General features: G+C 37.9%; 2 protein-coding genes across 6 annotated transcripts in view; one reads left to right on the top strand and one right to left on the bottom strand.

Moving 5' to 3' along the window:
• Window positions 1-23,234, bottom strand: part of ASB3 (ankyrin repeat and SOCS box containing 3) — a 110,299-nt gene that overhangs the window by 72,779 nt on the left and 14,286 nt on the right. For 2 of the 4 annotated variants that reach the window (XM_044263944.1, XM_044263943.1), the window contains exons 1-2: window positions 12,148-12,414; window positions 8,540-8,748 (exon numbers count right to left, since the gene is read on the bottom strand). In XM_044263944.1, the coding sequence (XP_044119879.1) occupies window positions 8,540-8,735 (196 nt within the window). In that variant the 5' untranslated portion in view covers window positions 8,736-8,748; window positions 12,148-12,414. Of the gene's footprint in view, window positions 1-8,539; window positions 8,749-12,147; window positions 12,415-23,234 lie in introns of those variants that run through there. The other 2 variants (XM_044263941.1, XM_044263940.1) reach the window with 1 other exon arrangement.
• CHAC2 (ChaC glutathione specific gamma-glutamylcyclotransferase 2) lies at window positions 12,810-22,433 on the top strand. 2 transcript variants are annotated; one of them, XM_044263945.1, is made up of 3 exons: window positions 12,810-13,032; window positions 19,652-19,687; window positions 21,415-22,433. In XM_044263945.1, exons 1-3 carry the CDS (start codon window positions 12,898-12,900, stop codon window positions 21,796-21,798), a joined length of 555 nt encoding a protein of 184 aa, XP_044119880.1. In that variant the 5' UTR covers window positions 12,810-12,897; the 3' UTR covers window positions 21,799-22,433. The 2 variants fall into 2 exon arrangements, with proteins under 2 accessions (XP_044119880.1, XP_044119881.1); XM_044263946.1 differs by lacking the exon at window positions 19,652-19,687.

The following is a 23,234-nucleotide window of genomic DNA, read 5'->3' on the forward strand; positions in this document are numbered from 1 at the left end:
AGCTTTAATACAGATACAGATGGATAGATACAGAGATACTTATAAATATGTGTATACATGTAGGTCATAATAAATATATTTCCTAGCTCTGTCTGCTAAAGGGGCTTAAAAGTAAAGACATGCCAGTAGCCTTAAGCATACTCAGTGCCCAGATCTTAATTTTGAGTACCATTCTCAAAGGAAACAGGGCTCTTAAGAAAAAGGCTGATTCCAGGGGTGGCACAAAGAATATACAAAATGAGCCTGGTGCATCTTCCAAGTTCACCAAGTAAAAGAAGTGTTCAAAAAAATAAAACATGGAGGTGGGGAGGTGCCTGGGTGGGCTCAGTCAGTTAAGCATCTGCCTTTGGCTCAGGTCATGCATGATCCCAGAGTCCAGAGTACAACCTCCACATAGGGCTCCTTGCTCAGCAAGGAGCCTGCTTCTCCCTCTCCCACAGCCTCTCCCGCTGCTGCTCTCTCTCTCTCAGATAAACAAAAGCTTTAAAAAACAAAACCAAATACATGGAGGCCCATCAAAGAAACACAAGAGCCAATCTGAAAGAGCACTCAATGACAAAAGATAGAACAATGAGCAACAAAATCAGCAAAATCATATTCAATTAGAACCCAATGTATAAAGTTAATACGTATGAGTCCTGGCATATATAAGTGATTGAATAAATGGAAGAGAGGAGATATTCTAAACATCAGAAAACTTCCATATAATTTATGTAGATATTCCCCCCTCAAGGAAAGGAGCTAAATTCCCACTTATGTGATGGCCACCCTTAGTGATTTGTACACACACCCATCTTAGGAAAGTGAAATAAAAACACCTGTGCAATTAACTATGAAATAAAGAAAAGGCACTTCTCACTCAGGAGGAAAAATAGTGAAGTCAGTTAACTACTAAATTGAGATCCTAAAAGATTTTACCTATAGAAAAAAATAGATACATTTAAATAGCTAACTCTAAAACCACTGGATCAGGAAAGTAAAATGATCTGGGAAACACAGTAGATTTGGAGTTAGAAGATTTGGGCTACAATCCTGGCTCCACCAATTCTCTATTGGATTACCCTTTGGGCAAATATTCAAACTCTCTGAAGTACAGTTTCTTTAACAGTAAAACAAAAACAAAACAGCTGGCCTAAACCCTCAATGGGGTTCAACAGAATTTCAATAATTATGTACTGTCACAGTTGTTAGAAATTTGGGAAAGTCTCCAAAACATCATTTTTCCCCCAAAACGTCATTTTAAAGATTTATTTACTTAAAAGAGAGAGAGCATGCAAGCATGTACACGTGGAGGAGGGGCAGAGGGAGAGAACCTTAAACGGACTCCACACTGAGCACGAAGCCCAATGCAGGGCTTGATCCCACAACCCTGAGATCAGGACCCTAGCCAAAACCAAAAGTCAGATGCTTAACCGCCTGTGCCCCCAGGTGCCGCTCCAAAATATCATTTTAAGAAAACCGTCAGGACCCAGTATAAATTGATTTTGGAAATTCCAATAATATACTGCCCTCCTTAACTGGTATGAGGGGACCAAAGGGATCTTGTCTATCTTGGACTGCACTATCAACCACCCCTCTGTCTTCCTTTCCTTAAAAGGATTCTTGGGGAAATAGCTCATAATACTCAGTTTTTAATGCCTTAACCTCCACTTCTCACTGGAAGGCAAAGTAGTTTCTGCTTCTATTCTATTTATTAAAATTTTAAACATAAAGGCATTAAAGACTTCATAGTGAACAAACCCATAATGGGCACTTCAGTTCTTTTATAACAACCTGCAAGTTCTTCCGTGGCTGCACTTTCACGATTGGGGCCGTGTCTGCTGGACCAATTCCAGCTATCTGATGCCTGTACGGCAATGACAAGAGTTGACATTAACATTCTGGCAATGATACCACAACCTTATGTTTCCTAACCCAAAGTGTCCTTTTACTTATAAATAGTAAACTTGCTTACTTGTTTCAGTGAAAGATAATAGACTTTATTTTTCTGCAAAGCCCTAAGAAGGGAAGCAAAAGCACATGGTTTTAAGTAGAGGTTAAATATTTAAGTAGAAGTTAACACAGGTTAAGTATTAAGATCAGAACCTCAACACCTGGGCACAATTTGACGATGACTAAACAAATAACATGCGCCAATCACAATGAGTGGTGACTGTCCATTTTAGGTAGCTTACGTTGTCACATACTTTGCACAATATGCATCATCTCATTGTGCTTTATTTAGGAATTCTAAGAAAAGGCTGTCTCCAAAGAGAACGGCTACAAGGAGGATACAATGAACATAAGAGAAATGCAGAGATAAGAAAAAGGAAGACCCTGAGTCCTGTTGACATCGTTTCAATAAAAGCATCCAGCAATTCCTAAAGGGACCTACCACTCTTACCCCCCTTTTCTTTTTTTTTTAAAGATTTTTATTTAAAAAATAAGTAAGAGAGAGAGAGAAAGTGAGAGAGTGCACGTGAGGGGTGGGGTGGGGGGCAGAGGGAGCAGCAGGCTCCCTGCTCAGCAGAGAGCCTGATGTGGGACGGGATTCCAAGAGACTGGGATCATTGCCTAAGGCAAAGGCACTTAACCTACTGAGCCATCCAGTGACCCCCCCCCTTCTTTTTTTTTTTTTTAATTTTTCTTTTAAAATTTTATTTAAATTCCAGTTAGTTAATATACAGTGTAATATCAGTTTCAGGCATACAATTTAGTGATTCAATACTTATACACAACACCTGGTGCTCATACACATCTTTGTGCAAGCTAGTTTGAATCATTTTTCATTCCTTACTGAAATTTTCTGATTAATATTATGAATAGTTTAGCAGTGTCTATCAATATTTTAACTTTGCATATTTCTTTTTAAAAAAGATTTTATTGGGACGCCTGGGTGGCTCAGTTGGTTAGGCGGCTGCCTTCAGCTCAGGTCATGATCCCAGCGTCCTACGATCGAGTCCCACATCGGGCTCCTTGCTTGGCAGGGAGCCTGCTTCTCCCTCTGCCTCTGCCTGCCACTCTGTCTGCCTGTGCTCGCTCTCGCTTCTCTCTCTATGACAAATAAATAAAATCTTTAAAAAAAAAAAAAAAAAAGATTTTATTTATTTATTTGAGAGAACATGTGAGAGGGAGAGAATCTGAAGCAGACTCTGCAATGAGCCCAGAGCCCAACTCGGGGCTCAATCTCACAACAGCGAGATCAAGATCTGAGCCAAAACCAAGAGTCAGATACTTAACCCACTGAACCACCCAGGCACCCCTGTATATTTTTTGTGCCAGTAACATCACTTCTCAAACTCTATCCTATAGAAACACACACCCATGTGGACAAAGTTATAAGGATGTTAACTGAAGCATGACTTATAATAGCAAAATTTCAGGAAACAAGATGCCTATCAACAGAAGAATGATCAAATACATTACATATACTCTATGAAACACCATGCGACAGTTCTTTAACTCAGAATGAAATGAGCTATTGCAGAGTTCTCAGCAACTGCAGAGTTCTCAGCATAAGAGAAGGACATTAGTCTGACATATTGTAAAATGTTCTGATACAATAAGACTAGACTGTGGTAGGACATGGAAGAAGCAAAAGCAGAAAGAGATTTGTTAGGATGCTATTACAGCAATGTAAGCCAAGAGATATGTGGTTCAGTCCAAGATCTCAGTGGTTCTGAGGTAGTGAGAAATGATGTGAATATATGTTACATGTAGTCACACACAGATACACACACACACACATACACACATATAGATTTGCTGATTGGGTGAGGGATATAAGAAAAACAAAGTAATTAAAGATGGCCCACAGCTTCTGGCTTGAGCTGGAATGTTGGAATTTTTTTTTTTTTGAAGATTTTACTTATTTGAGAGAGAGAGAATAGGAGTGGCAGGGGGTGGGGGGGCAGAAGGAGAAGCAGACTCCCCACTGAGCAGGGAGCCCAACATGGGGCTAGATCCCAGGACCCTGGGATCATGACCTAAGCCAAAAGCAGACACTTAAAAGACTGGCCCACCCAGTTGCCCCTGGAATGCTGGAATATTTCTAATCTTATAGATGAAACAGAGACACCAAGAAGTTAAAAGTCCTGTCTAAAACCACACCAATAAAGTGGCAGAGTTAGCAGAACCCAGGTCCATCTGAACAGAACTCTTCACCACTGCTACACTGGTCTTTACCTAATGATCTTCAGCATCTGTTATCATACCTAGTATGACAGCATAATAATTTTTCTAACAGGAACTAATGAGAAGTACTATGAATTAGTTCACATATTTGCCAAATAAAAATATTTATTGGTGGATATGCTACAGTTAATTACAAGATTTTAAGTGACCTTTAATTAGTAAGTGGTTTAATATCGAATGGCATGATTAATAGCCACTGAAGATCATTATTGTCCTCCAAGATGAAAAAATTCACAAAATCTCAGTACCTATCACATAAACTTCCAGTACAGGAAAGAAGACAAGCAAATCTGTTATTTATATTAATACTTCAAATAGAAAGGTAAAGTGAAAAAAATATACATGCGTATTAAATTTCTAAGTAATCCATACCGCAACTGAATGCTCTTCTCCAACGTGAATGAGAAGACCATGTATGATCCTTAGGCTAGATTCTGGATCTAAACTGAAGAGACAGTAAAGCACAACCTTTCTAAATATCTGAAATGCTTCCATTCTTTTTGTGTAGGCCTGAGCACTTCCATAACTTTAGCACACTAATAAAAGGTATGTCTTAAGAATCTCTGGCAGTTCACTAATATTAAATGAAGTTCAAGAAGATAGAAATTATATAATAAAAGACACTCTATGTACACCAGAAGAGCTATAAAGGATAAGAGAATTATGAATTAAATAAAACACAGTATATAGCAAGTATAAAGAATAACAGAAATGTCATACTTGCTTTGGAAACTTTTAAGATTAACCCAGAATACCAAGTTAACTGATATAGATATAAAAGAAGCTACTGTCAGCAATAAGCAAAAGAGACCTTACTTCACTCCTAAAGACTAAAAACCCCTGTATCTCATCATTATTTTAAAATACATCCTCAGGGGCACCTGAGTGGCTCAGCTGGTTGGGCGTCTGCCTTTGGGTCAGGTTGTGGTCCCAGGGTCCTGGGATCAAGCCACACAGCAGGCTCCCTGCTCAGCAGAAAACCTGCTTCTGCCTCTTCCCCTGCTTGTGATCTCTCTCTCTCTCTTTCTGTGTCAAATAAATAAATAAAATCTTTTTAAAAATATAATAAAATACATCTTCACAAGGACCCGAGATGCCCTTCAATAGATGAATGGATAAAGATGTGGAACAGGGACGCCTAGGTGGCTCAGTTGGTTGGACGACTGCTTTTGGCTTGGGTCATGATCCCAGAGTCCCGGGATCGAGTCCCACATAGGGCTCCCAGCTCCATGGGGAGTCTGCTTTTCCCTCTGACCTTTTCCTCGCTCATGCTCTCCTTCACTGCCTCTCTCTCAAATAAATAAATAAAATCTTCAAAAAAAAAAAAAAAGATGTGGGACATATATACAACGGAATACTAGTCAACCATCAGAAAGGATGAATACCCACCATTCACATCAACATGGCTGAAACTGGAAGGGATTACGCTGAGTGAAGCAAGTCAGGCAGAAAAAGACATTTATCATATGGTTTCACTCATATGAGGAACATAAAGAGCAGCACAGAAGACCACTGGGGAAGGGAAGGAAAACTGAATGTGAAGGGGAAGAAATAAGAGAGGGAGACAAACCATGAGAGACTATGGACTCCAGGAAACTGAGGGTTTCAGAAGGAAGGGGTTGGGGGCATGGGGTAGCCAGGTGATGAGTATTAAGGAGGGCCCATGTTGTGATAAGCATTGGGTGTTACACTTAACTAATGAATCGCAGAACACTACATCAAAAACTAATGATGTACTACGTGGTGGCAAATAAAACATAACAAAAAATAAAATACATACTCTATACCCTAGCTAGACCTTTTACAAAGTAAGCAGCTACTGTTCCTCACTTGTCAATGTTCCTGAACTTGAATCATCCAGGTAAGTTTAAACTGTTATTTTTTTTTAAGAGGCAAAGGATCTAGGGACTCCTGGGTGGCTCAGTTGGTTAAGCACCTGCTTTTGGCTCAGGTCATGATCCCAGGTTCTTGGGATCGAGTCCCACATGAGGCTACTTGCTCAGGGGTGAACCTGCTTCTCCCTCTGCTTGCTGCTCTCCCTGCTTGTGCATGCTCTCTCTCGCTCTCTGACAAATAAAAAATAAAATCTTTAAAAAATAAATTAATTCTATGGTGAGCACTGTGAATTGTGTAAGACTGATGATTCAGAGATCTGTACCCCTGAAACAAATAATACATTATATGTTAATTTAAAAAATAAAATAAAATAATTAAAATAAAGGCAGGGGATCTGAATAAACTATGGACTTTCGTTAATTTACAAGGGGGGGGATGGGCCATAAGAACATATAGAACATTTTTTAAAGTGACCAATAGGCTATACAGCCTTTCTGCCTCATTCCAGTTTTTTCCTACTTAATCAATAATCAGATGTGACAGAATTTTGGGCACTAGTTCCAACTACAAAGAACAACCAAGCTCACGGAAGACTGAGACCAAAAATGTCACCACCTAAAACAAGTCCTATAGCTGCTTCCTGTTCTCTACACACCCTACTTCCTAATCCTGGTAAACAAACTACAGGTGAATCAGATTTATCCAAAGTTTGTTTCATAACAGTGAACTCTAATAAAAATACAGTGAGAATATTTTATTTGACAATTTATATCAACTATTCACGATAGTTAACTACATGGGGGTATCTTATCCTCCTAAAACATCAAGCATAAAAAAAGAATAATCATTAAAAATGAAAGTGACCTTTAAAATTTCTAACAGAAAACACAGATGACTTGAACAACCCATTCAAATACATTTAGTCAAAAGCATGCCTAAGTTTATTCTGCAGCTATACAAAAAACTGTAACATAAACACTACTACCCTGCTGTGGGGAGAAAAAACATTGGGATTGACCTTTTTGACTAGAAAAGAGTATTTAAATTCATGCCTTTATTTATCACTAGTCTGGGAACTCAAGCTATAGAATTAACTTCAAATTCTGAAAACGCCTATCAAGTTTTTAAAATTTAAGGCATAAAGTCTATTTTTCTACTACCTTCTAAGAGTCAACTATAACAGACTCTAGAACATGAGCCTAGCAGTCAAATGAACCTCCTGTATTATGACTGGGGGAATTTAGCCTTGCCATCCCTCATTCCTTAAAACAAAACAAATAAAAATCAATGCCCCCCAAAAATGGAAGAATTATTTTATTTCCCACCCATGAAGCCATGAGTTAGTAATTCTGATGAAATATGGCACCAGAAGTCTAAATTTTGAGTAGCTAAATTTTGAGTAGCATGCTTCACTGACTGTTACAACAGAGTGTTAACATTCAATCTCAGTTAAATTACCTAGATGCTAAAAATGTTTACTTTGATTAAAGGTTGGAAGCATGCTATAGTGAAAAAAAGTGGGCTTTAGAATCAGAAAGAAATGGGTTCTAGTTTATTACGTAATCTTTGGATAAGTCAATTTCTCTGAGCCTTGGTACATATTAAACAATGTAAATCAAGTATCTAGTACAAGGACTGTTAAAAAGCAATACTCACTCACCATTATCCCCATCACCCCCACCCACCATCTCCTATCACAATCTCATTTAGTCTCTTTTACTGAGCCCTTTTCTCAGTAGTGAGCTGACAAATATATCACTGGCTCTCAGAAAGGGGAAAAAAGCTCAAATTTACAGCTTTGGTTTACAGTACGGGTTGACTTCTGCCACGTAAATATTCCCACTTGACTGATCTCAGGTTACAAGCATGAAGTCAACTGAAGACAGAATTGGAAAGAGATGCACAATAGCACATGGCTACTCTGTCTCATTACCCTTTTATTCTCCCCACAATACTTTTACATTTTGAAATTATCTTGTTTAAATGTTTAGGTGTTGTCTGTCTCCCCTGATAGGAATTTAAGCACCATAAAGGCAGGGACCTTGTCTATCCTATTCTCTAATGTGACCTCAGATTAAAAAAAAAAAAAAATACAAAAAGTAATTGGAAAGAGTCCTGAAATTAAGAAAACTAAAAAGTACTAAAAAAAAAAAAAAAAAAAGACTAATTCAACCAAAGCACACACACCCTCAATTCCAGTAACATTGTTCCTTCTGTTTGGAAAAGGAAGAAGGAATAAACATGACTAGTAACAACCAAATGCTTAATTAAAAGAGCTCAGACAGTAAAAATGGGCCAGGCACAGCAAGTTACGTATCAAGGACAACATTTACAGATATCCAGCTGAAACACCATACTTATATAACCCAAGGCAGGCAATCTTACCATTCTTAATAATGCACAGGCAGTTCTTTTATGAGTCAAAGAAAAAGAAAACAAACACTACCGTTAATAAATCATATATTACCATTTTTTTGTTTTATTAATCCAGCTTGTAGGCCCAGCCTCCCATACCTTGAATTTACTTTACCTGCATGAATTAACATCCGTAAACATTCTACAGAGTTGTGATAAGCTGCTTCGTGAATTGGCATCCATCCCCTGTTATCAGCAACATCAACGCTACGTCCCTTTTTGAGCAGTTTTCTTAAGACTTTAACATTGCCTTCTCTGGCAGCAAGTCCAACGGTGGAGCATGTGTCAGAGTAAGCCTCTGTAAAATCCATTCTTTTGACCAGTCTACAAAACAAGGCAGAAAGAAAACACTATAGACAATAAAACAACACTGCACTCCTAGAGATTAGCAGATCGAAGCAGGCCTGTCCTGCGTCTGTCACAAGACTGCTGTGGAAAATCCTGAGGTGGAGAAAGCAACCTGTCAAGACACAGCCTCTTCTAGAGCCTAAACCATGAAGTGTCTATGGGGAACTGGGATTCCTTGGAATGCTCTTATTAAAGGTATCAAGAGAGTTTCAAGTTTTCTATCATTCCACTTCTGGAAATGTCTGAGCAGCTTCTTCCTGCAAGCTTCTGCTCCTGTTCATATCCGCCAAAGTGCCTTCACTGGAACTCTGTAGATGAAGGAGCTAAACACCTGCAGTTAATCCCAAATGTGTACTCTATTACATAGAGATGGCCATTTAGCTAACAGCAATGCTCAGCCTCAAGAATTAATTTGCAGTCCTCTCCAGGAAAAAGCTAGACCCCAAAAAGCTAGAAAAGGAATGAACAAAAGGGAAAAACAATGGTAAGTAAAAACTGTAGTTTTTCTTCTGGTCCTTTCCAAAAGAGACTAACATTCATGTTCTCTTTCCTTGATGAAACAGTCCCACTGATGGAATATATTGAATATACTGAAATGAACAAGAGCATCATAAAAAGATGAGTCTAGCTTTCCTATACCAGCCTAGAAAGTTCTTGACTGCATTAGTGCCTCTTCCTCATCATCTTCCTCTAAAGTTCATTCTATGTTCCCCCAGTATAACTCTTAGTATGATTCTCACAAAGACAGTTTCTTGTTAATTACACTAGGATGCTAAGGTTCAGGATTCTCAGGGGAAGAGTTACCTCCCAAAGGGCAATCCCTCACAGTAGCACTCCTAGCCCAGCCTTCCTGATTTTTTCTAATGATTTTAGGAGGTGGTTCTGGAAATGCCGACATGTCTAGTCTAATACAGGTGAAAACTTTCTAGAACCACATTCTAAATACTTTTTTCAGAAAATGAAGGTTTTATAAGAAGTTAAGGGGTGCCTGGGTGGCTCAGTCGGTTGGATGTCTGCCTTTGCTCACATCATGATCCCAGGAATCATGGTTCCTGGGATCAAGCCCCAAGTCAGGCACCCTGTTCCATGGGGAGCCTGCTTCTTCCTGTCCCTCTGCTATCCCTCTCCCCCCGCTTGTGTTTGCTCTCTCTTTCTCTGTCAAATAAATAAGTAAAATCTTTAAAAGGAGAGGTTAAAAGTGCGTGCATAGAATTTCCTATAGGAAATTTAAATTTATCCATGGTCACATTTAAATAGAAAGCTGTTCCTGCAGAAGTAGATTCTCTAGTGCGCCAAACAGCTAACAGTACGCTATGGATAAGTCTGATTGGATCAACTGGTCCCTTACTAGGAAAGTGAATATTTTTATTACACATTTAATTATGCAGTTAACGGTTATTTACTGTGCACCAACTAGCCATCAGTAATGTGGTGGATATAAAGATGACACAGACTCAGAGAAATGATAAACACATGTTATTCAAAACAAAAAGAAGAAAGTACTCCAAGAGAAGTTCAGGGGTAGTCAAAGAAGGGAGAAACTACTTAAATTTGTGAGGAATGTGAGCTGGCTCCTAAAGGACGCGGAGGATCTGACAATGAGAAAAAGGGGAGAAGGGCATTCCATGGCAGAAGGAGAAACACAACAAACATTATGTAAATGAACAAGCAAGGATGAATTAGGGCCAGTGAGTAAAGGAAATAATTAGCTCACTTTTGAAGGAGGATTAGCTAAACAAAGAACAGGAGAAAAAGGAGCTTACAGAGGTAGCTGAATGCCAAACTGTGCAGAACCTTGAATGCTAGGCTACACTTTGTTGAAAGATGCTAATTCCCAGCTAAGGCCATTATATCCAAGTTTCACAAAAAAGAAAAGACCACACATATACGGCAAATTTATGGCATATTCACCTAATACAAGAACTGTTTCTATGTAGGAAAAACACAAACACACACATAAGAATACCCCTCCAAAGACATTAAAAAAGAGCATTCAAGGAAAAACAAGTATGAATCCCTTTCCAAATTTACTGGCTTTTCTCACAGTTACGAATAATGTTAACAGATCTAGATTAACAGGCAATAACCTGAAAAAAAAAAAAAAATCAGAACTGGGTAATACCTTTGAACCTCTTAAGGGAAGGAGAAGCCAAAAGAAATGTACTATCACAGCATAATCACTCCCCTCAACCCTTAATACCAACTAGTTAATACACATAAACTGTATACAAGATGTCTTTCTAATAAAAGCCTTTTCATACTCTTGACTAAATGAGTACAAGGTCAAACAACCAAATGTGATGTATAAACCTTAAATGGATCCTGGATGGTGAAAGCAGTATCAGAGTATCAGCTACAAAAAGCAATTGTGAGACAGTTAAGGAAATCTGAATATGTAATATATATTTGGTGATGCAGTTTTGTTAATTTTCTTAGATGTGATAATGGTATTGTGGTTATTAGGAGAAAGTCCTTATTCTTTATGTATTTAGCAGTGAAAAGTAACACATGCAACTTACTTCAAATGTTTTAAATTAAAAAGTATATATATAGAAAAAAATAAGCTGGCAAAATGTTAGTTATTGGATCCAAGTGGAGATTATATGAGTGATGACTATACTTTTTAAAAATTCTTTCCGTATATTTGAAATTTTTCGAAAAAGTTCAGAGTTGGTAGAAACCAAACATTCCAGGTGATGTACTTGGGTAATAAATGAAAGGACCTGGTGATTCTTTTTTTTTTTTTAATTTTTTTAAAGATTATTTATTTATTCATTTGACAGAGAGAGAAATCACAAGTAGGCAGAAGTAGGCAGAGAGGCAGACAGAGAGAGGAGGAAGCAGGCTCCCTGCTGGGCAGAGAACCCGATGTGGGGCTCGATCCCAAGACCCTGGGATCATGACCCGAGCTGAAGGCAGAGGCTTAACCCACTGGGCCACCCAGGCGCCCCGGACCTGGTGATTCTTAAGCTAAGTTTGTTTTGTTTCGTTTTTGTAGCAGTTTTCTGCTGATTTCTTAAGAGTTCAAATAATACTCTTCGAATCTGGGTGTTCTAAAATTCTTTCATGTAGCTAAAGACTGTGAAATAGAAATAAATTCTCAAGAGAGAACAAGAATTTGCTAAAGCTTCTCTTTTTACACTCAGAAACACAGCCGTGTTGGTCCAAGTGAGTTTCCTAAAAAAATATTTTGGAGCAGTAGTTCTAACCAGCAGATCTTAACATTTTTAAGAGTCTTGACCTGTTGGAGAAACTCATGAAGGCTATAAAGCTACTCCCCCAGAAGAATGCACACAGACCTCAAATTCTGTATTCAATTTTAAGTTCCACATATCCCTTCCAAAGCCTGTGCATGAGGCAAGAACCTTTGCTTACCCTTTTCTGAGTGAGCAGCTGAGAATACTGAAGATGAATAAGGTCGTTTTGCGCGTAAAATTTAAATGAGTTGGAACGATAGCTCTTTCACAGTCGTAAAAGTTCTGTGATAAACTTTCTGCTTTATGTGAAAGGAAGACAGGCAGAAGTTTTTTGGTTTCGTTTTGTTTCCGTTTTTTAAGTATAAAGCCAAATACGCCATTCACAGCTCGCGCTCCTCTGGCTGCTGTTAAATTGGCAGAAACCCAGTTTTCAAAGAACAAAATGTCTTCCTACGTGCCAAACGCGGTGCCCCTATATCTCTTCCCGGTATCTAGACTGTATCCGCAGCGACTACAGGCGAGGGACTTCTCCTCGTACCCGCTCAAAAGCGCACAATTCCAACCGCAAGTCACAAATCCCAGGAAAGGATTGTGGGTATTGTAGTCCTCTGCAGAGACGCACTAGAAGGTTAGGGTGAGTTGCAGAGACTACGAAAGAATCCTTTGCTAAACATACGGAAGGTCGTTTCTACTTGACCTCCTAAGCAACGAAAAAAAATAACGCTGACCGAGTCGGAAGACGATCCTCGAACTACGTGTCCCAGTGTGCTTTGCGCCGCCCCCCCCAACCAGCGGACAGTGCAGCTACTGCGCCTGCGGCCGCCCAGCCGGTTACTTGCGTCGGTGAAGCTGCAGTCCCGGCTGGTGCCGGCACCTAGAGACCACAGCTGAGGGTCGAACGCTACCGCAGCGGGGGAGCAAGGGAAGGATGTGGGTTTTTGGTTATGGGTCCCTGATCTGGAAGGTGGACTTCCCTTATCAGGACAAGATGGTCGGATACATCACGGGCTACAACAGGCGCTTCTGGCAGGGAAGCACCGACCATCGCGGGGTCCCCGGCAAGGTGAGGCGCCAACCAGTACCCCCACCCTTACTGCCCTCGCAGCGCCGCTCCCCAACTCCTGGCCCAGCTTTGCTGGAGCTACACCCCAACGCTTCTGAGGGCTGAGCAAGTGGGTTAGGAATAAAGCTGTTATTTCGGTCCCGTCTTCCTCGACCACTTGCCGCCTACCTCTCTCCCAAACCTAGGGCATGCCTTCCGAAATCCCTTGAGATGCGGGTGGATAGTTTCTTGAGGAAGCAGGAAACGTGTGCACAAGCACACAAGCTCGCACAAGGCTGACGTGCTGGGAGGGGACCCCATCTCTTGGCAACTTCTGCCAAAAAAAAAAAACAGGCGGGAAGATCAATCTTCGTGGCACCACGGAGTTGAAATACCAAAATCAACTCGCACATTCAACTTTTTAAAGTTAAATTTGTTGGCATTTCTGCATTCTGGCAGACTTTCATTGGTTTTAGTTTAAACGAGCGTGTTATTTCTGAGGTTTCTTTGTATCTTTCCAAAGGTTTTATTTTATGACACCTAAGGTCACAGAACTAGTTTCCAAAAATATCTGCGGTTATTAAGGAGCTAACCTTGATCTCTTAGTTTGGTTGTCAGGTACCAGCAAAGTTAAATGAGTTCCTGGTCTGTTATTTGAGTAACAGAGTACCCATTACTATATCCAAAATTATTTTAATGTTTCTCCATGTTTCTCTTTTGAATTATGAATGTAAAATATAAGTTCTTTGATCCATTTTTTGGTCATACAAAGACATTCATCCCAAAATATGTCTACGAAGGAGCAGCAGTGAGCTGCTTCTGCAAATCAGACCTGTATTGGCTGCAAAACAACCAATCCACAAGGAAAATTAAGTTCTGGGTAACAATTTGGATACCATAAATACGTGTTTTAGTTAATCTCCTAACTTTTGGGAGGGTACAAAATTGTTTACTGTTTATATGTTCTCTAAAGTACTCTGAGAGTTATATAAGCTTGATTACTGTTTTTTAAAAAGAAATTAGTATTGGCTCCAAAACACAATCTGGCTTTAAAGTAGGCAGATAACTTGAAAACAGTGGACTAACTTAAGGCAAATGCATATTGGTAAGACAACAGAACCTTAATGGCAAAAATTTCTTCAAGAATGTTATAAAACGGAGAGAGCATGCAGGTCTAGATTTCGTAGTTGTAAACTTGAGCCCCACATTGGGTGTAGAGATTACTTAAAAAATAAAATCGTTCTTAAAAAAGAGAATGTTATAGAACAATATTTAAGACTTCAAAGAGATAAGTAAAGTGAAACTTGTTAATAAAAGTTATAAGTAAAGTAAAATGCCTTTTGAGTTGTCAGATATGAACACTTAAAACTTCTATTCTGAAGAGAAAAGCCTTAACCCAGCCTCCAAATTTTAAATGTTTACAAATATGCTTTTTTTGTTTTGTTTTGTTTTGTTTTGTTCTGTTTTGAGACAGAGAATGAGCCATCTGTGCACAAATGTGGGAGGGTGGATAAAGGGAGAGAGAGAACCTTGTGCAGGCAGGCTATATGTCCAGAGGCTACATGTCCAGCACAGAGCCCGATGAGGGGCTTGATCTCACCACCCTGAGATGACGACCTGAGCCAAAATCAAGAATCCTATGCTTAATCGACTGAGCCACACTAGGGCCCCAGAAATATGGTCTTAATAGCATATTTTACTATTCTAGAGGTTTTTTTTAGATTTTGGTTTATTTATTTATTTGAGAGATAGAGTGAGTGAGAACATGAACAGGGGTCAGAGGGAAAGGGAGAAGTGGACTCCATGTGGGACTTGATTCCAAGACCCTGGGATCAGGATCTGAGCAGAAGGCAGATGCTGAGCCACCCAGGTGCCCTACTACTCTAGTTTCAATCCAACTGTATGATGCATTTGTTATATAGCACATGGAGATATGTACATTGTCAGAATAGAATAAGAAGTTGTCAAGTCAATGCAACAGCTCATGATTCTTTAAAAGAATAAAGGAGATATAAAAGCCAGTATTTTTTTTTTTTAACTTATATTTAGTAAAATATAGGGCAGGTAAGTTAGGGGACGGGGAGACTGCAATGGACTGCAATGGCTAATAGTTATACATCTACTTTTTTTTTTTTTTTAGATTTTATTTGTTTGACAGACAGATCACAAATAGGCAGAGAGGTAGGCAGAGACAGAGAGGAGGAAGCAGGCTCCCTGCTGAGCAGAGAGCCCAATGTGGGACTTGATCCCAGGACCCTGGGATCATAACCTGAGCCGAAGACAGAGGCTTTAACCCAGTGAGCCACCCAGGCACCCCTATACATCTACTTTTATTTAAAGGATCCAACATAGCAAATTAAAGGAAAGTCTAAGTTACAGACGTTTTCTAAGTATACTGTTCTGTTAAAAAAAAATAAAGCTGAAAAGAACATTATTATTTTACTTAACATTTTTTATTACAGTGGATCACCAGCTTTATATAAATCTTAACTGTTAAACAAGAATACAAAAGGCTACAGAGATACCCAGAAAATTAGAAGAATGACATGGATGTTTTATAGGACTATGTTTCTTACAGCAACATATGCTCCTAATAAGTTAGTCATCAGTACACATGAAATGTGATATTATTAAACAAATGTTAGGCTCATTTCCACACACTGCAGTGTGACATTTGTGGGAAAAATACCAAACCTACTTGGTTTATTCAATCATACTTTCTTTTTAGCATATTAAGCTTTAATTTCTTCCTAAGTTTTATTAAGCATCTCATTTATATATAACAAAACTCATAGCATCTCGCCAAATTAAGGATTTATTTAAATGTGGAAATTTTTCACAGCAGAGAGAATATGTTTCAATTTCAAAAAGAGGAAACATTTTAACACAAAAGATAATCATTAACATTTACTAAATCTCTGTTCTAGGTCTAGATCAGAAAAATAACTCATTATTCAAAGCACCCACAATGCCCCATATTTCATGATAACTTCTAATCCTATTCAGCTTCAAAAGCCCCTTCTTTAGTTTCAATCCCCCCAAAAAGCGTTCATGTGATTTACAAATGGACACTGTTTCTCAATAACATATTTATTTAGGGACAAAAAGTTTAAGTTTTAGAAAATATTTCCAAGGGGTGCCTGAGTGACGCAGTCGGTTGAGTATCCAACTCTTAATTTCAGCTCAGGTCATTCCTCAGGGTGGTGAGATCAGCGCAGCCAGCTCCCTGCTCCGTGGGGAGTCCGCTTGAGATGCTCTCCCTCCCCCTCTAACCCTCCCCCCCACTCGCATGCTGTCTCTAAAATAAATCAATCTTTTTTTTTTAATATTTTATTTATTTGACAGAGAGAGAGAGATCACAAGTAGGCAGAGAAGCAGGCAGGGAGATGGGGAAGCAGGCTCCCTGCTGAGCAGAGAGCTGAATGCGGGTCTCAATCCCAGGAGCCTGAGATAATGACCTCAGCCAAAGGCAGAGGCTTACCCACTGAGCCACCCATGTGCCCCAATAAATCAATCTTTAAAAAAGAAAATATTTCAAAAAAAAAAGAAAATACTTCCAAGTAAATTTATCAGTAGTGCCAAAAGTCCATGTCTGTATCATACATAAGCAATCACAGGGAGTCCATTTATTTCCTTGTTTTCTGTTTAAAATATGCCACCACCTAAAGTCCAGGACTTTTCTACCACCCCTCCCTCTTTCAACAGTTACTACTGAGTGCTTAACATATACAAGTAGGAGACAACTATACAAAAAACAATACCTGACAAGTGCCACAGGGAAGTGATGTATAAAAGGAGAAATCACTTCAGGAGATTTCTGCTACAGAGTTTCCTGGGGAGTCAGCCAAGCCTTTATGGATGGAATGGCAGGAGGATATTCCAGAGATATAAAAGGAAGAGCATTCCACACTGAGTACTGGTATATACAAAGATATGAATGTTTGTAAAAGTTACAAACAAGTCAGTACAGCTTGAGAGGGAAAGTGGTAAGAAATGAGGTGTGTAGTTAAGTTATGCTGAGGAATTTTTATTTTATCCTGTAGAATATTATAACCCTGAAAAATTCAAAGCACAGGAGTGAGTGGCCCAATTTCTGCACCAGAAAGTCATTCCAGGGTCAAGAAGAGAACAAACTAGAGGTAAACAAAATATAGGCAGGCAGTGAGGTCCCTAAAGAAGCCACTGAAGAATGCAGAGGAACCAGATACAGAAGAATCAAAAGATAGAGCTACTAAGAATTGATGACTGGGCTGGATATAAGGGAGACAAGGAAAATGGGAGTACAGAACTTATCACCTGGACCTCTAACATTTCTTACTCAAGAGTACTTCCATCCCACTCTAACTTGCATACTATACACTTTACCACTCAGATCTTTCCCAAACATTTCTTTTATCATACCAAGTCATCCACTCCTCAAGTGCTACAGTAGCTCCTAAATTCCTATTTCTCCCAGATGTCATTGGCTTCTTATTTTCCATTGTCCCCTAACTTGACCTCTATTCCTTGGCTTTTCAAATCTGACTATCCTGTTTCTCCAGTTATCTTTTGGGATCATCTTCTCTATGTGTTGGGGTCATCTGCTAAAGTGAGGCACTTAACCTGTATAGTCAGTCTTGCCTTTAGGTCCACACTTGAGACCACACTTATGAATTATTCCCTTTCGCCAGAATTTTGTCTTACTTTCTGACCACCCAAGACTCAGAATTCTTACTGCATTCATACTATACACCTTAAGTGTTCTCTATTTCACGTGTTAAGTTCATGTTCCAGAATTACAGTATAAGCTCTTGAAAGCAAGAATCAAGGTTTTGTTTTCTCTACAACATAGCTAGGGATTCAGCAAATAGCTGCTAATTCACTTTGATGTCAGTAGTAATATGGTAATAACCTACATCAATATATGGGTCCTCACTGTAGCATTTTCTTAAATAGAAAACAAGTCAAATCTAAATGCCCAATAACACAAAAATATTTAAATTATAGCTCACTGATAATACAGTATTATGCAATTATTTTTTTTGTTTGTTTATTTTATTTATTTGACAGAGAGAGAGATCACAAGTAGGCAGAGAGAGAGAGAGGAGGAAGCAGGCTCCCTGCTGAGCAGAGAGCCTGATGTGGGACTCGATCCCAGGACCCCGAGATCATGACCTGAGCCGAAGGCAGCGGCTTAAACCACTGAGCCACCCAGGCGCCCGTATTATGCAATTATTAAAATGTATGAGAAGACTAAAAAGAAAATATAATTAAATAAGAAATATAATCCAAAATCCTATGTTTTCCATGATTACAAATTATCTATATAAATAGACAAAGACTAAGGAAACAGTAATGAAGATGACACAAATATCTGAATGATTTATAGAGAGTGTGTACCAGAACAGTGGGCAAACAAATGTTAAAACAAAAAATGTTAAAATGCTTACAATTCAGCATTCTCAACTATTAATGCTAACATGTCAACAGATACATAGCCTTTGGCACTAGATAGGAAGTGTATTTCCAAAAAAAAAGCAAATTCTCAGAGAGCTCCAGACTGACAGGATTAGCAATTCTGGGAATGTAGACTAAGCAATATGTTAATCAACCCTCCAGGTAATTTTGATCTACAGTGAAATTTAAGAACTACTTCCCTATTAGAGGAAAGCACTCTGGAAGAGCATATTTGTTCCCTAATAAAACTATAGGATTCTGGGTGCTGGGTGGCTCCACTGTTAAGCGTCTGTCTTTAACTGAGTTCATGATCCCAGGGCCCTGGGATGGAGGCCTGCATAGGGCTCCCTGCTCAGCCGGAGGCCTGCTTCTCCCTCTCCCAATCCCCCTGCTTGTGTTCCCTCTCTCTCTCTGTGTCTCTCCCTGTCAAATAAATAAAATCTTTAAAAAAAGAAAACAAAACTATAAGAATCTGACCAGTAGGGGCGCCTGGGTGGCTCAGTGGATTAAAGCCTCTGCCTTCAGCTCAGGTCATGTGGGATTGAGCCCCCACATTGGGCTCTCTGCTCTGCAGGGAGCATGCTTTCTCCTCTCTCTCTCTGCCTGCCTCTCTGCCTACTTGTGATCTCTGTCTGTCAAATAAATAAATAAAATCTTTAAAAAAAAAAAAAAGAATCTGACCAGAATTTTTATTTATAATTGGTTCTTCCCTTACCTTTATTTTAGATGAGACTTAGTTACAGGTGTGTATTTTAATATATCAATTTTATTTTTTATTTATTTTTTAAAGATTTTATTTATTTATTTGACAGACAGAGATCACAAGTAGACAGAGAGGTGGGGGGGGGGGTAGAAGCAGGCTCCCCTCTGAGCAGAGAGCCCGATGTGGGGCTCGATCCCTGGGACCATGACCTGAGCCAAAGGCAGAGGTTTAACCCAGTGAGCCACCCAGGTACCCCTAATATATCAATTTCAAATGAACATAATATACACAAATTGAAGGGAATCCTTTAGAAAACATAAGGTATATTATTTTCTTAGTTAAGCCACTTGAACATTTATCATAAAAAATAAGTGCTAAGAAAGTGTTTAGTATGAACAAATGAAATTAAAATATTCCATGTCAACAATAAATTGCTAATGCTTGGTTAGTTGAAAAATTGATTCAGAAATTTTTTTTTTTTTTTAACTTTTTTTAAAACAGCCTGGAAGAGTTGTGACTCTTGTTGAAGATCCTGGGGTATGGTATAATTATTCTTTTTTGTATAGTCTTTAATCATATAAAATGTTGAGATGTTTCTCAGTTTAAAATAATCAGTGAAATTTTATTAACAACCATCACAGACAGTTTGAACACTAGGTCTAGAATTCCTCTCTGTATTTGTTGTGTTTCTTTTCAACTGTTGGGAAAAGTTGGAATGCAGACTTCAAGTAGACAACAAAATAAAACCAAATGGCATATAGTCTCATTTTCTTTTCTTTTTTTTAAATTTTCTTGTTCAGTTTATTGATTAAGAATTGATGGAGCCAGCCCTCAGGCAGCCAGACTGCTACTAAAATTCAAATGGAACCCTTAAAACTCGTCACATTTACTAGGAGTCTCCTATTCTCAGCAAAAATCCCAGTCAGGAATTACCACTTTCTTTATGGCCTAATTTTACTAATAGCAAATAGGTTTTTAAAGAGATCTGGAACACTAGAAAACATAATTAGCTGATAGTTCTCTGTTTCTTAAATATTTTCAATCATTTCATAGATGTCTAGATACAAACTTTTATATTTTGAAGTTAAGAATTTAACTTTGGAAAGAACTTTGATGTACAAAAAAATAAGCAGCTATCAACAGCTGATGAATAAATGAAATAGTGAAATGAAATGCTTTCATAATTTGCATTAAGAAAAGTATATATAAAAATGGCATCAGGGTGCCTGGCTAGGCCCATTGGTACAGCATTTGACTCTTGATCTCAAGGTCCTGAGTTCAAGCCCCATATTGGGAATAGAGCCTACTTAATTAAAAAAAAAAAAAAAATGCTTCGAACTGGTAACTGTTACTTTTAATGAAAATTAACATACAGCACTTCGTTTCTATAGAATGTTAAATTAACTCAAGAAGATACTTAGCAACCTAGTTTAGTTTTTAAAGTTAATAGTTAAAGATTGTGAATAAACTAGAAAATCTATACTATGAACTGTAAATCCTGCTTATAGCACAGATATTGTATTAACACACACAAACAAAATCTTTGCAGCCAAAATACATTATTTTTACCAATACTGTATGGACAAACTAAACAATGAAGGAAATTAGCATTTTAAAATCTTCATTCAGAATAATTTCCTTGTATGCTAGGTTACTTATCATTGTTTAAGTTTTAAAAATTATGTCTTTTAACTAGTGGAACTGAAATAAAAAATACCAGGTCTTCACTTGGTCATTAAAAGTAGAGTTCTCAGGTTTTAAATCCATAAACATTTCACTAATTGTACAGGGCAGTAGTTTCCAAACTGCTTCATGGAGTGTTGTAGCCACTGTGAAGCCTACCATAAGTGGATATAATGCTGGGTGCTGGCTGAGAGGGCTTTGATACCCCAACCTGCTTCAGCTAGAGCTCAGCATCACTTTTTTTTTTTTTTTTTTAATGTAATAGGTGTTCCCTTGTTTGCAGAAAGGATTCTGTGTTTTAAAAGCTCTGAAAGAAAGTAATCAACTACTTAAGGCCATAGCAAATTCATTTTATTTGTTCATTTTTTCATTGCAGAAACTTTCAAATATCCTTTGTAAATTACTCCATTCAGAATACTAAATGGCATCCTCTTTTGTTGAGCTTGTACCTCTAGGTGCACTTTAAGTAATGCAAAACTACATTGAATATAGTATATATAAGACACTTTCTGAGAGCACAATGTATCTTCAGCTAAGTTAGCCCTATAAATACTAAATATTATATTTTCATTTCTCAACAGGGTTGTGTTTGGGGTGTTGCTTATAGACTGCCAGTAGGAAAGGAAGAAGAAGTAAAAGCATACCTTGACTTCAGAGAGAAAGGAGGCTACAGGACCACAACAGTCATTTTTTATCCAAAAGATCCCACAACAAAACCATTCACTGTGTTGCTATATATTGGAACATGTGATAATCCCAATTATCTTGGTCCTGCACCACTAGAAGACATTGCTGAACAAATTTTTAATGCAGCTGGTCCAAGTGGAAGAAATACAGAATATCTTTTTGAACTTGCAAATTCAATTAGGAACCTTGTGCCAGAAGATGCAGATGAGCATCTTTTCTCCTTGGAAAAATTAGTAAAGGAACGTTTAGAAGGAGAACAGAACCTCAATTGCTTATAAAGACCTAATCAATCACTGACTTTTCCAAACAAGCAGAGCTTTTAGTCTTCAGAGAAAAGCTATAGCTTCACGTACACTGGCAATATGATTTGGAAACCTGTTTACTTGAAGGTCTTATTTATTTTTAATGTTGTAGTCAAGATATGATCAAAATGTGTAGTTTAATTTCATATATCCTGAAACAAATATTTAAAATACTGGGATATAGTTAAAGAAAAAATTCAAGTTATAATAATATAATGGTTTCCTAACTACATGATATTGAACACTTGCTCATAAGAAGTGAGTTCTTTAGAAAAATACAGTGAAGGACTCAGTTCAGAGCTTATTTTTATCACAGTAAAAAATAATTCTGTTGTTTACTATCACAATACTATTTTGAAGTTGTAGAGAATTAAACCAAAGTCCAGTAAATATAATAAGGTAATACATTCAATATATTCCTATACAATAATTGTGTAACCATGGTTTAAAATACACAAGCTTAAAATAATGTGTAATTAGAAATATATGGTAATTAAACAAGATTTCAGCCTTCATTGTGAATCTCCTTGTTCGGGTATTAAAAAAGACCCTTTCCAATGTAAGTCAAAAAGACTGGCATTTTTAATATAAAAATTTCCTTGGAATTCTAATGTACTGTACCTCTCCTTTTTTTAATAAATGCATTTTACTACATGGGAAAAAATTCATTCAGCTAAAAAGGCACAAATTACATTATACAAATTGTGTCCATTAATAATGCAGCATGTCATTCAGTCACTGTATGAGTCTTACACTGAAACAAAAAAAAGATGACAATTCTGGTATTACAAATTAATAGAAACATAGATATGATCAAAGTCTGGTGTTTGAAATGACCTTTAGAATTGTAGTTTTTTAGAGAAGTGGCATTACTTGATCATTTGCTACAGTTTTTTTTCCTTCTGTCTTGTCAGCAAAACAAAGGTATCCACTTACGAGTGCTGCTGATGCTACTCAAATAGGAAAGTTACACATGTGCATTATTAACTCATGTAAAATTGATCTTGATTCTAATCAAGATAATTTCTGATTATAGTTCCTTCTTCTTCAATAAGACAGTCTCTAAAATCTTTTAACATAAAAAGAATTTCAGTATCACATTAAATTTATTATGAAACTTAATAAAAACATTTCAAATCCCAGCACAACTAATAATACAGAAAATTTTCACATTAAACAAAGTTGTCCTACACAGTAGGAAAAGTAGTCCTTTCCATGTTTTTCTTATTTATTAACACCTAACTTGGTAATTTACTTCAGCTACGTAACTATTTTTTTTAAAGATTTTATTTATTTGTCAGAGAGACAAATTGCTCCCTGCCAAGTAAGGAGCCTGATGCGGATGCAGGACTCAATCCCAAGACCCTGGGATCATGACCCCAGCTGAAGGCAGTGGCCCAACCCACTGAGCT

The sequence above is a fragment of the Neovison vison genome, chromosome 8, assembly GCF_020171115.1.
Source record: "Neovison vison isolate M4711 chromosome 8, ASM_NN_V1, whole genome shotgun sequence".
Lineage (NCBI taxonomy): Eukaryota > Metazoa > Chordata > Mammalia > Carnivora > Mustelidae > Neogale > Neogale vison.

Bases quoted from the DNA above. Each gene is read 5' to 3' on its own strand.
- CHAC2 (XM_044263945.1), top strand. From the start codon at position 12,898: ATGTGGGTTTTTGGTTATGGGTCCCTGATCTGGAAGGTGGACTTCCCT. The intron at 13,033-19,651 runs GTGAGGCGCCAA...TTTTTAAAACAG, and splicing joins ATCGCGGGGTCCCCGGCAAG to CCTGGAAGAGTTGTGACTCT. The intron at 19,688-21,414 runs GTATGGTATAAT...ATTTCTCAACAG, and splicing joins CTCTTGTTGAAGATCCTGGG to GGTTGTGTTTGGGGTGTTGC.